The sequence below is a fragment of the Sciurus carolinensis genome, chromosome 5 (assembly GCF_902686445.1).
Source record: "Sciurus carolinensis chromosome 5, mSciCar1.2, whole genome shotgun sequence".
Taxonomy (NCBI): Eukaryota; Metazoa; Chordata; class Mammalia; order Rodentia; family Sciuridae; genus Sciurus; species Sciurus carolinensis.
The window spans coordinates 101,911,732-101,925,751 of record NC_062217.1 but is presented as its reverse complement, the minus strand read 5'-3'; the positions used below and the strand labels follow the sequence as shown (position 1 = coordinate 101,925,751).

The window sequence follows — 14,020 nt, the reverse complement described above, 5'->3', positions numbered from 1 at the left end:
GCATGGCCTGGATTGGAAGAAGGCCAGCCCTTGGAGACTGGGTCCTGGCACCTGTGACTCCAAGGGTCCTGGAGCCTGGTGCCAACCCCACCCAGGGCTCAGGGGTGCCTAAGTCCCCCACACCGCAACATACTGGGCCAGCTGAGGAGTATCTACCCTCCCACAGCTCCACCCTGCCTGCTCCACGGCAGTCCTGGGTAGGGAGAAGAGAGGCAAGGAAGGTGGTGGCCGCTGCCTCAGCCAACTGAGAGGGCACATTTGAAAGGGAGATGCAAAACAACCAAGAAACATGCCAGAGGTCACCTCAAGGGCACAAGGCACAGGGGGAAAAAAAAGTGGGGGAAGTAATTGGTAGAACAGTGAAAAGCCCCTGACAAAAAGTGAATTTCTGATGGGTACCACCCTCAAATAGTTTATATTGTTAAATAAAAAAAAGTGGGGAAAACAGCAGCAACACAAATGTAATCTTGGCTTCCCAGTGTGGACCCTTGTGAGTGGTTGACTCCACCTCCCAGGAGACATTTTGCTGTTTGGATTTACACTTGGTAAACTTGAAATGTTAGTAGTCCTGTTTGTACCCTAGAGAAATCACTGGGGCTGAGCTTTACTAGATTAAACCTGCTGATGCACCTGCCAAGGAACACTGACCAGAGGATTTAGTTCGGTGTACACATCTCTTTCAGGTTCTGTTGAGAAGTGTACAGTTTCATCTTTTTAGAGGATGGCACTCCTTCCAAATCCTGAGAGATTGTGGACATCTCTGCAGCCAGCTCTGACTCTGCAGGTGGCTGCTGTTCTATTTTCTCTGAATTGTTTATTGAGTTTTCCATCGAAGACTGGGACTTCTGCTCATCAGAAGCGTCTTCAGCCCCCGGTGCTCCCTCCTTCCTGTCAGCCTGCACCTCGTGCACTTTGGTTCTGTGCTATGGTTGGGCAGGGCTGAGTTGGGTATTGGAGCAGGGCTGGAGTTGCTGCTGTTCTCCTGTTTGGTTAGGGAGGCGTCTGCTATGGAGCTCTGGTTGCTGTTATGGTCATTCATGTCCATCATTCCAGGGGAGGGGTTGTTCTCTGGAGTGGTGGCCTCAGAGTCACACTTCTGGTCTTTGCCTTTTTTCTTATTCTTGTTTTTGTCGTTGACCTTTGGCTCTGTCACAGGGGCCCAATTGTAGATTCATAGGAACGTGTTACATACAGTCATCCACGTCTCCCGTTTGTGCACTCTCTCGATAGTCACCCTGATCCTCTTGATATCATCTTTGGCCTGGCTCCTGGTCTCTGCTCAAACTGACCTGCTCAACATGGTTCTGGTGGGGAGAGAGGCTGGGAGAGCATGCCCGCTGGGTCCTGCTTGTGCTCCGAGGTGGCCACACTTGAGTCTGCCCTTCTGTGCTCTCTCTCTCTCTCTCTCTCTCTCTCTCTCTCTCTCTCACACACACACACACACACACACACACACACACACACGAAGTCTGATGCTGCTGCATGCCCAGGGCCCAGTGCCCAATTTCTAGTCTTTAAACATGCTAATGTGTGCTTGTTTTACCGTCTTTGCATTACTGTACCTTGTGAGAATCCTCTTCTGCCTGATGCTCTCATAGCTATCTTTTTCCTGTAATTTAGATTGCAACAGAAATGTCTCCTATTCAGATACCACTTCATACTCACTGCAGTAGTCTGAATGTGTCCAAAGTTCATGTGTTAGAAATTTAATCCTAATGCCATGGTATTAAGAGATGGGGTCTCTAGGAGGTGATTAGGTCTTAGGACTTTGCCCTCATGAATGGTAATGTCGTTACCATGAGATTGAGTTTGTTACAGAAGCAAGTTCAACCCCTCTTGTTCTCTGTGCTCTCTTGTCCTTCTACCTTGTCATGGAGGACGCATAATGAAGACCTTTACTACATGCAGTCCTCTTCCCAGTCACCAGACCTATAAGAAATAAATCTGTATTTTTAAATAAATTACCCAGTCTCAGGAATTCTGTTACAGCAGCACAAAACTAATACATCCACTAAAAGATAGCCCAGTTACTCTGTTATCATATTTCAAGTTCCTTAATAGTACTTATCATTTTATATTTTCATTTGCCTAATGCATTCTTTTTCTCTCTGTGCTAGAATTCAGGTTCCAAGAGTGCAGGAACCATTCACCTCTGTACTCCCTACACTCAGCAGAGCACCTCCTTCATAATAGTCACCCAATAAAATGAATTTGTTGAAATGGAAAATGCCCACACACCTATTAGTTGGTGCTCTAGTTCCACTGGTGGTTGCTTGTTGAATCCATTCCCTGAAGGTAGTCTGATCGGAGGGAGCTACACTGATTTGACAATTACAAAACGAACGTGATTCTATTACTCTCCAAATTAGATATCCTGTAAACATGTCCATACCCTCAGAATATTTTTTAACTATTGATGCAGTCTTCTTTATGTTCAAACTCAGTTCACATCAGTTCCCATTGATGTACTTAGAATCATTGCAATTTCATTTTCAAAATCTCCTTAATACATAATTCATGTTAGTCACAATGATGGTTACTGATAATAAAATTACATTGAGATAGCAGAGTGTGTTAAAATCAGGGAACACTGAAATTAACTTTCCACCTTTCAAAGTTTGAACAGAGCTCTGCTTATCTTCTCTTTTTTTTTGAATCAGCTTTGGAAATTAAGGTATTTACTGGAGATTACTAAAAAGACCCTAAAAGATTAGGGAAAAAAGCAATGCCCAAAATCAGTCAGGGTGTAGTTTGAGAAGAAGTTGGAGAAAACAAAAACTCGAACAATAATATGCGCTATGATTTGGATGTGGGTTGTCCCCACCAAAATTCATGTTTAGGTTAAATTCCTCAATGTTGCTGTATCAGGAGGTGTGGCCTAGTGTGGGTAGTTAAGTCATGAGTGTACCACCCTCAGAATTCCCTCCCACAGAAGTCTTGTGGTCTTGTGGGATGGAAGCCACATAGCCTCACCAGAGGCCACCAGATGTGGTCATGGAATGTCAACATTTTAGCCTCTAAACTGTGAGCTAAATAAACCTCTTTTCTTTATAAGTACTCTACCTTGGGTATTTGTTGTAGTAACACAAAACAGACTAAGAATATGAAACAACAAGATAAGGAGCAAGAAAGGCATGGAACACCAATGATAGAGGTGTGACATCGAACTAAGGGGACTGTTCATCACCCCACCCAACCTCAACCAAATGCACACACACACACAAATATACAGATATATTTTCAATGCAATCATATGGTTTTATAAATGCTTTTAAAATCATTTGCTCATTTATTGAACATTGGTTTTTCCAATGGTTGCCAACATAACTCTAAATGACATGCTTCACCACTATTTTAAATTATTTTTACAGTTTTTATTGAATTTCTAATATATCTACTCTTTTTTTAACTATTTTTTTCATATATATGGGGAGGGGGAACAAATTGGCATTTCCATTACCCCAAAGGTTTAAAAAGTAACAGTCAACTTAGCCCTTCTACTCTATAGGGCATGAGGAAGTCTCTTACACAGGACACTAGACATAAAGTAAAGGCACAAGAACAATTTTGATTACATTTAAATGAGTTAAAACTTGTAAAGAACTCAATACAAAGCACAGCCCAGAGTAAAGTCCAATAAGTGATAAATAAAATACATTAAAGTTCAAAGCAATAAATGAAATAAGGGAGATGATTTGTGGGTATGTGGAAGAAACTTCAGAAAAGAGAAACTTTGGTTTGAGTATGGAATGGTGAGAGAATTCCAAGCAGAAGGACCTACATGCAAAATAACAGAAACCTGAGAGTAACAAGTAGAGGTATGCTGGGAAAACATTACAATTGGTCCAACTCCCAAAGTGATGGTTTATAGAGTCTGTCCATTTCTGTGATGTGAATATATTCACCATGGCCAATTTCAAACTACCAATATGAGGTCACCAAAGATAGAGCACTACTGTGGATGGAGTTGTGTGCCCCAAAATTCATATGTTGAAGCCCTAATCTCGAATGTGACTGTATTTAGAGACAGGGCTATTAGAAAAGTAATACAAATCATCCATAGTTGAGATCATCAGGGTAGGATCCTAATCCAATAGGGTGGATACTTTTTAAGAAGTGGTAGAGACCTGAGAGCTTTCTTCCTCTCTGCCAGGAAAGTACACATTAGAAGGTAGCTACTTCTACCCCTGGCGAGAGCCCTCGCCAGGAACCAAATCTGCCTGCACCTTAATCTTTGGCTTCCCAGACTCTGGAAATGTGAGAAAATAAATTGTTGACTAAGCCAGCCAATCTATGAAGTTTTGTTATGGCATCCTGAGCTAAAACAGTTAAGAAGACATGTGCACAGTAGGCTTGCTAGCATTAGAAGCTGACTGCAGCACACCCTGAAAGGGACGATAGTGAGTAGTTCCCTAAATTTTGAGCACAGAAACCCCAGAACTGAGGGAAAGAAATGATGCAGAAAAAATAGATGGCTCAGAAGAAAAAAGGGGCTTGGATTACATGTTAAATAATTTGAATTTTATCCTTCAGGGGATGAATCTGAGGTAGAGGAAGGACAAGCACACAGAGGGCTGGCAACTATGTGTGAATAAATGGGGAGGCAACAAGACTTGGGTTAGAAGGTTGGCTGCAGTGGACAAGGCAACCAGAGGAAATGGAGAAGATGGGATAGGTTTGTAAGCTACAGAGGAGGCACAACTGTTGCAACTTGTGGAACTAATTGGATATAGGTAGGAAAAAATAGAGGACTTAGTTGACATCCAGGTTTTTAAGTGCATAAATGCTTATCACAAACTTGACACTAAATATCCCACCACTTCTTATATCTTATCTATATTATTTCAGAGTTGGTGGTGCTGACAACAGAATTTCCATATTCATATATCCTATTGGTAAGCTTTAGCTTGAGCTGTTTGCAGCTTGGTCTTAACTACTTATCTCTTTAATGATGATTGTAGACTGGAGAAAATATATTCTCCCATGTTGTGGTTTTTGACAGATTAAGCAGAAGAGAGAATTAGTATCTGGAAGCTGCTGTCAACTGAAAGAATTCTCTAAATATTTCCCTCTAAAAGTTTCTGGTGTCTTATTAAAGAGTTTTGGACAAACTTCAGGTTCTTGGACACTTTTTTTTTTTTTCCTGGCTTATCCCATTTTGATCCTTGGCACACTGTTTCTTTTCCATCTTTAACCCTGGGCATCCTGGTTCTGAGTCATGAACTCTTTTTAGTCATCTCAAGGATTCCTAAGGGCACTGCAGTTCCGTCAACCATCTAGACAGTTCTTCAAGGGAATAAGACACCTGCCAATACAACCAGTCAGCAAAGTTTAAAAACTGAATAAAAAATGATTCACACAGGTAAGTGTTGCTAACTTCCAAACCATATAAGAATTCCCTCCTTGAGACTCAAAATGGAAGTCAGACACAACTGATGAAATTCTGGGCTCAGTCTCCTTGGCTCCATTGGCATGTTATTGTGGGGAGTGCTGAAGATAGAATCAACTGTGCTCAATGTGTGTGGGAATGTGAGTGTGCTTAGGGAAGAAACTAGGTTGAAGAATGCAGTGACATAGTACCTGCACTGTGCAGTGCTCTCCTTGGGGACAACATATCCTCATGTATGCTGCTAGAGGTGTGTGGACCTGTGGGACTAGGGATACAAGCAGAGCTACTGTGAGGCTCAGATGATAGCAACAGAGTTGGAGAGTCTATTCCCCATCAGTCTGGAGACAGGTTCAATTAAGACCTCAAAGAGTGGCAAGTAGGAGTGGTTTTGGCAGAGCTTTTGTGGTTCCCACATGATGGTACTTCACTAAGTGGTGGGCACTGGGAGCAGACATCATTCCCAAGATGTGAGAACAAACAGCAGATGGCAGCGAAGGAGGCCTGAGCAGGTACACAGGCCAGAGGCACCCAGGGAACTCCAGAAACCATCAAGAGACCTTGCCAGGGAAGGTGTGAGTGAAGAGTTGTCCTTGGCATTCAGGTGGGCATAGAAATAATCAAATCTGATTTATCACAGCTCATGGGACCTTAGCACTATTCTCAGGGTGGGGAGGGCAGAAGATACTTGGCTTAGACAAACTATGTAGATCCTTTAATTAACTAAATATTAATCCATTTAAAAATCTTTACTGAATTAACAGTGAATGTTATTCAGCTTATTAAGTAAGAAGATACTAAAAGGATAATTGCAATTATGTGGGGAATGATACATAGTTTCTGTTTGATGCTCCAGGATCACTTTTCATTTTTCTCCACCTTATTCTGTGCCCTGGAGGCTGAACTGTAAAGTCAGGCATCCATAGGCTCTTTGGTCCTCTGGCTTTCAGTTGGCTTTGGGAGACACCAGCAGATGAAACAATAGAGGAAATTGAGGTCATTCTGTATTTATTCCAAGAGATCTTCTCCATTCTGCTATTTCCTTCTGCCTGGGTCCTCTCACTGTTCCTCCAGGCCTGTTTGCTATGGTTGCGCTAACAAAGTATTAAAATCTGGCTGATTTAAACAACAGAAATTTACTTTCTCATAATAGGGCAGACTGCAAGTCTGATAGTAACTTGTTGGCAGAGTTGTTTTTTTTCTGAGACCACTAACCTTGTCTTGTAGATGACTACCTTCTCTCTATATCCTTACATGGTCTTTCCTCTGTGCATGGGTCTGTGTTTAAATTTCTTATAAGGGCAGCAATCACAATGGATTAGAACCTAACCTAACGACCTTATTTAACTTAATCTCCTCTTTATTAACCCTATATCCCAAAACAGACTAAGGTGCTGGGGGTTAGGATTTTAACATATGAATTCAGGGGGGGACACAATTTAGTTCATAACAGGTGGGCAGAGCTCCTGGCTCTTACTAGCCCAAGGTTATGTGCTGAGCCGTCCTGTTTTCCTAAGCCATGCCCATATTTTTGTAAAATTTATTAACTCTCAACTGCCCCATTTGTGTGTACCATTTGTTTCTTCTGATTGATACATAGATTTCTCAAAATAGTCCATGTTAAATGGGGAATCTCATTCTCAAAATTGTTGGGAACTGCTAGGTAAGAACTCAGATTTCACTTTCAAGCATCAAAATTAATATCTACCAAATGCCTATACTCAATTTGGAGTGGTGGTGTTGGGGATTGAATCTAAGGTCTCCTGCATGGTAATCACTGCCTCTACCCCTGAGCTATGTACACAGCCCCTCTCAACATTTTACTTAAGAGACCACTAGAATTTTCCTTTTTAAAATACATTACATTTTCATGTGGGATGACCACAGTGGATGTCTGACACTAACAGAAATAATATGATGGTATTACTGAGCATTATTAAATCCCCTTCCATTGTCAGATTTCAGGCTTCAAAAGGAGGAACATACACTCCCTTAATCAGACTCCAAAACTCCTTTTGATATTCACCTTTGCTCCCAGAGAACTTTTGCTGCTGGCCCCTCTTCCAGTGCTGGCATTCCTGAGTTGAGAAGTTCTGGTTTGGTATACCCACCATTTCTTTCCTTGGGGGAAGCTTGGCTTCCTTCTTTTGTTCTGTACCTATGAGTGAATATCTTATTTCTTTTCTTTCTTTCTTTTAGTGTTCTGGAGATTAACCTACACCCCCATCCTTTTATATTTTATTTTGAGACAAGGTCTGGCTAAGTTGCAGAGGCTGGCCTGGAACTTGCAGTCCTCAAGGCTCCTGTGGTCAACTTGTTTCCTCAAATGCTCCAAGCTAAAGTTATTGCCTGGTTCGAAATCTTCCCTACCACTAAGCTCTAAAGACAGATAGATACAGAATGACTGACCTAAAGTAGTTAAGACATTTATGCAGGTCCACTATGGGTGCATACACTGCCCAGTGCCTTAGGGCATAGGGGAGAAGAAAGATAAGACTTCTCCCTATTCTTTAGGAAGTCAGAGGTGTCAGACGACAAGAGAGGTAACAACCCCATTGTCTAGGGCAACTTACGGATGAAGCACTCAATTGGAGCTGACTTGCTTCCCCCAGCGTACTTTCTTTTTAGGGTTCATGGTTAAGTGGTAGTATTTACATTTAAATGGCCAATCACACACCCCTCTCTCCCTTAGAAACATTTTAAAATTCTTTAACCGCTTTACTAGTGTGTGTGTGTGTTTTAAATCAGAGGTGAAGAGCTGGTCTCAAGCCAGGGGCCGAGGTGATAGTAATACAACACTGCCCCGAGGCAGTAAGACCAGACTGCCCGCATTCTTCAAACCATGTGGCCCAGCCCTTGCTTCCGAAACAAATTGGCAGGCCCACGCATGCGCCGTCGCCCTCGCAGCGATGTTGGGGGCGGGGCTTATGGTGGACGGAGGGCGCATGCGTTGCGGCTGATTGGTTCGTGTTCCACGGTACGGTGGCAGCGGCTTGTAGCGTTACGTGTGGGCAGCTGCGCGGCTCTGTGGTGAGTGGTGAACAGGCTCGATGTCGGGTGGCGGGTGTATGGTCCTGGCTTGGGCTTTTCCGGCGGCCGTGTCCCCGCGCCTTTGGCTTCTGGCTGCCGTGATGGAACCTAAGGGTACGCGCGGCCGCGAACCGGTCCTCTGGCCGGGCGCGCGCTTATGGTAGGCTCACCTGCGACCGGAAGTGACGCAGCGGCGCTCGCTCTTCTGGTGTTGCCCTGTTCGGGGGCGTAGAGGGAGTAGCCGGTGTCCGGTTCACAGGTCTTGGCTCCCGGCCCGGCGGGCCAGCGACCAAGCATCTACTTCACCGAATTCTTTTGAGGTCCGGCGCGCAGGTCCTGCCGCGCCCTGTTTGATCTCTCTTAAAATACTAGAGAGAGGTCGGTGTGACACATGTCCGGAGTCTTTTACATTGATATACTCAAGTTGAAGTAGGCGAAGTAGGGTTGAGCTGTCTGCTTGTATATTCTGTAACCTGCTTTTCTTCACAGCGACCATCTTCACTGCTGTCACTCTGTTCCAAGCTGTCGTCATTTTTCCTGACCATGTCTCAGTATCTTACTGCACTTTCTCCAATCCATTATCACTACAGTAGCCTAACTGGTTTTTAAATTGGGTCACACCATCATCACTGCTTAGAACTCTTCAAAGTCATTCCATTGCCCTTGGAGTAAAGTCCACCCTCAGCTTTCCCAGACCTTGTGTGACCTGACTCTTCTTGCTTACCTCTTCACAGAATTGTGCGTATGTACAAACAACCCTTCCTACCAGGATTCAGCTCACCCTTGGCCACAGAAACTCCAGTACTCAAGGGAAAGGACAGTGAAGGTAATGTTTTCCTAGATAATTAAGGCTTGCAGTGTATTAGAAAATATACTGTAAAATTTACACAATGAACGGAGTCCTAATAATCTCTCTTTAACTCAAAGTCAGAAATAAAAAAACACTCACTGTTTTAGTCTTCTTCCACTTTCCCAAATTCACCATCTCTTTCCAGCTTAGCAGTTACATATGTTGTCACTCTACTTTTGGCCTCATTAAATTCTGTTCATCTTTCAGATACTGGCTTTATCAGATAGGCCTCATTGACATTACTCCTACCTCTACAATGTCAATTAGGTTTCTCTTATTTTTTTCCTTAAGAGTTCCGTATTCTCTTATGGTAGTTACCATAAGTGCATTTGTATATCCCTGTGTCTATGTATATATAATTTTAAAGATATCTACCCTTCCCCAAGAGACTAAACTCTGTCTGGACAGAAATTAGTTTGCCTGGTACATTGTTTGATATAATTGACTCTCAGCTATTTGTTGAACATATGATTTATTTCACTTCTGAAACTCTAACTTTCCTTTTTTGCGGGGAGGGCGTATTGGGGATTTAACCCAGGGGTGCTTTACCACTAAGTTATCTCCCCAGTCCTTTTTTATTTTTTATTTCCTTGAGAAACAGAGTCTTGCTAAGTTGTTGAAGCTGGCCATGAACTTGGTGATCCTCCTGTTGAAGCCTCCCGAGTCAGATTAGTCATGTGCCACTCTGCCTGACTTTTTTTTAACCTTCCGATGAAAGCCTTCTGGTTTCCTACCATGACCAGATGCTAGGTGGGTTCTCCACCTCTATCCTATTTCCAATCAAATCCCTTTTTGGCTTTTTTCTTTTTTTTAAAAAAAAATGTGGTCCCCAACCTCAGTAGTTTCACCTGCTTTTCTCAGCATCAACTTCAGGAACCTTTTGTTCTACTACTACTACTCTGAAAATCTCCTGTAGTGAAATTTACCCCAAGGGTCTGCTCATTGCTAGAGGTGGAAATTTTACAGTGTTAGGGAGTGTTGGCAATCCATGGTTTTGGGAGGCCAAAGCAGATACTCTCAGTATTCATTCTGCATCAGCCCTCTTTTGTTTTCAAATAGAGATTGTTCCAGAGTTGTGTTGTTTTCCAGCCCCCATCCCAACTTTGTCACCTGACTCAGGAAATGCCCAGATATCCCATCTGATGGGATATTTTCTCTGTGGTTCACTTTAGCTTCTCTCTGCATCTGTAAATATAGGTGCATCAGGAATTACCCTTTTGCCAGAATCAGAGAAAGTGGTATCTTGCTCTCTGTTCCTTTGCACTGTGGACCTACTACTGCTGCACAATTTGTTTAGGTCATCTCTATATCCCCTCCAATGATTAAATTTTCTGTTTTTTTCTTGCCTTCATTTTTCTCTTCCCACTTCCCAACAGATCTCTTATTACTTTGTCACTCCTATTTCCTTTCCACAGCCAACCTTCTTAAAGGGATAGTCCACTCCCTTATAGTGTACCTTATCTTCTGCTGACTTCACAGCCCACTACAGTCTGGGTTTTGTCCCCACTGTTCCATCGAAACTTCTTTTTTTTTTTAATTTTATTTATTTATTTATTTTTATTATTGTACACAAATGGGATACATGTTGTTTCTCTGTTTGTACATGGCGTAAAGGCATACCATTTGTGTAATCATAAATTTACATAGGGTAATGTTTGATTCATTCTGTTAGAAACTTCTTTTACTAGATACCCAGTGACCCAATCATGTCCAAATACACCAGACCCTTTCTTGATTTCCTTATGTGAATGTGCCCTGTCATTTTCCACTTTTAATGATTCCTCCTATCCTTTTAAAAATTATTAGTTGTTTCCCCAAATTTATTTTTAACCTTGTCTTTGCATTACAATACTATTAATATTTATGGTTGAAATGACCTTTTTTTTTAACTTAAAAATGAATCTGGGCTGGGTTGAAGCTCAGTGGTATGGCACTTGCCTAACATGCATGAGACCCTGAGTTCAATCCCAAGGACTAGGAAACAAACAAACAAACAGACAGACAAAACCCAAAAAAACTCTTGCATGCATGCAGATAAGAAAAATGAAAATAGAAGTGTTTCTTGTTCAGAAACTCTTACAAAGACTCTGAACAAGAATCCTGCCCCTTCTGTTGGAAAGGGAGAACAAGCTGAACCTTTCTCCTGAAGATAATCAGAAGGCCTCAAAGTGCTCAGCAACTTTTAACTGTTTCAGTGTTAGCCTCTTTTTACCCTCCAGAATGATGATCTTTGGTACTTGCTAGAGGCTTGGAAACTCTGGGGCAACTTGCTGTGCTGGTGTGTCCTTATTTTTTCCAGACCTTTCCCTTGAGCTCAGATTTGTATCCTGACAGCATTCTGCAACAATATTGGTGATTTCTGAGCTCCTTGCCAGCTCCCCCTAGCCCCTGCTTTTCCCCTCTGCTTCCTCTCTGAGAGTCTCTTGTGTGTGTGTGTGTGACTGAATTGATTGGTTACCCAGACCAAACTTTATACTTTAGACCTATCTGAACCTTACTTCCTTTCAGCAGATATTGAACACCTCCTCTGTGTTAGACCATTGGCCAGGGCTTCAGATCTTAGCTTATCCATAATGTTTCTTGAGCCCCAAACACAAAGTGTTTTTCCCTCTTGTGAGTTCATGTGGCCAGTAATTGACCTGCTTTACTGTGTTGTTACTGGCATGCTTCTTCTCTAGTATGAAGTAAGCCACTTGAGGGCTGATGATGCTAAATTCATGGCAACATTGTATCTTAGTGCTTGGTCTTTGGAATTGTTTTATTCAGTGAGGAATGAGTAGGTGGGGTGGGAGGAATTTGTGATCATTTCATAAAAGTAAAGTTTCAGAAAACGTTAATTTATTCATAGTTAAAATCAAGTCTGTTTCTTGATGATTTTGCTGCTTTTTAATTTATTTGTTAGATGTTACACAAGTAATAGTGAATATATTCTCTTTCAAGCAGTCCCCAAGTATGTGAATAAAATGTAGGCACTCCCCTTTATTTCTTTCTGTTTCCTTCACTTCCTCCTCCAACTATTGCAGGTTTAGTATGCATCTTTTCTGATCTTTGTGTGTATTCCATACACACAGATGCCCATGTGTCTTTCAACATAAATGCACTCATGGTTTTTTATCAGTGCCACAGAAAATACCTAATGGATACCTTAAACTATTAAAACATGCTATAGTAAGCATCCTTGTACTAGTGTATAAGTAGAGATAGTCTCTGACTTAGAACTTAACATTTTTTAAACGTTTTTAATGGTATGAAAGTAACATGCATTCAGTTTAATTTTGCTCATTTCCTGTGCAGTATGATCCTTCTCATGAAACTAGGCAGCAGCAGTGAGCTACAGCTCCCAGTCAGCCACATCATCATGAGAATGAACAATTGAGTCATTTGGTGTTCTGTATTTCTCTGGAATAAATACCTAAAACTAGGTAAATGTCATATGCATAAAAAATTCTGATAGATATGCTAATTTATATTCCCACAGTGGTTGAAGGTGGGTCCTCCTCCTTGTTTATATTGGATAGTGCCATGCCTACCAAACTGATAGATGAGAAATTATATTGTTTGATGAAATGGAGTAATCTTTGAGAATATTTTAATTAATCTCTCTGAGAGTCTCATTTGTTGAAAGCTTCTGTGTACTGGATAGATGTTTAGCCTAAAAATTTCTATTGTCAGATTGATATAGAAGTTCTCTCCTTACATCACTGATCCAATAAATTACAGTTGATTTTGCTACTCTAATATAAATAATTTGTGCCATAGCACAATGAAAATGTTAACAGGAAAGAAAGCAACCAAACCACTTCAGCTGTTGGGAGTTCACAGTGTCTCTCAGGACTGTGTTGCTGGCATTCGCAGCTGGCTCCCCAGGTATTCTTGTTGATAATACTGAATTTTTTTGCTTTTGGTTAATTTTTCTTATTTATTATCAGAAATATGTAATTGGTACCATTTTGGGAAATTATTACTTAGAAACTTAAATTCATATGAAAGGTTATTACTTGATACTTTAAGAAATCAGTGTGTTAATTATAACAATGTTTAAGAAATGATATAGTGATCAATTCTGTATGATCAAGTGGCTCATCATATTTTTTCTATCCTTTTAGATAGTCTGTGGAGGATGCCAAATGAAGCAGTCTCTCACTCAAGTCAAACTCAAGAGCAAGACTGTTTACAAAGACAGCACATTAGTACTAATGAAGAATCACCAACTGAACAGAAAAATGGTGGGGATGCAGAGAAGGAGGAGCACCTCCCTTCTCCTTCTTCCGACTATGGGCCCTCTACTTCTACTGAGGGCTGTACATCGGCAGCTGCAAGGAGAGGTCCAGGCCTGCTGCACATTGACAGGCATCAGATCCCGGCGGTGGAGCCCAGTGCACAGGCTCTGGAACTTCAGGGCCTGGGTGTTGATGTCTATGACCAGGCTGTGCTGGAGCAGGGTGTGCTTCAGCAGGTAGATAGTGCAATCCTTGAGGCCAACCGTGTAGCACAGCTCATAGATGCTGAGAAGGAATATCATTCAGTCCTGGATGACCTCACGTGAGTGTGGCCCATTTCTTTTTTCATTTTGTTTTTAAACATGGCAGGGAAATCCAGGTAATAGCTATAATATTCCACAAATGTAGGAGATGTATAGAACCTGTTTTTCCAGGAAACAGCATCAATAAGGACAACCCTCCACTTTGACTTTGATCCTACCCCTCTCCTCAGGAGCAGTGTTGCACACAGTAGTCAGGTGTTCAGCCCAGCCA

At 41.9% G+C, this 14,020-nt stretch overlaps 1 protein-coding gene and 1 pseudogene across 3 annotated transcripts in view; one reads left to right on the top strand and one right to left on the bottom strand.

The window, feature by feature from the left end:
- Positions 1-656: 656 nt before the first annotated feature.
- On the bottom strand, positions 657-1,300 carry LOC124985681 (B-cell CLL/lymphoma 7 protein family member A-like; annotated as a pseudogene).
- A 7,010-nt stretch (positions 1,301-8,310) lies between these two features.
- The window catches only part of Ercc6 (ERCC excision repair 6, chromatin remodeling factor), a 78,897-nt gene continuing 73,187 nt past the window's right edge, over positions 8,311-14,020 (top strand). Inside the window, exons 1-3 of one of the 3 annotated variants that reach the window (XM_047553334.1) lie at positions 8,311-8,416; positions 9,151-9,242; positions 13,373-13,808. In XM_047553334.1, coding sequence (XP_047409290.1) covers positions 9,161-9,242; positions 13,373-13,808 — 518 coding nt within the window. In that variant the 5' untranslated portion in view covers positions 8,311-8,416; positions 9,151-9,160. Of the gene's footprint in view, positions 8,417-8,677; positions 8,795-9,150; positions 9,243-13,372; positions 13,809-14,020 lie in introns of those variants that run through there. The other 2 variants (XM_047553335.1, XM_047553336.1) reach the window with 2 other exon arrangements.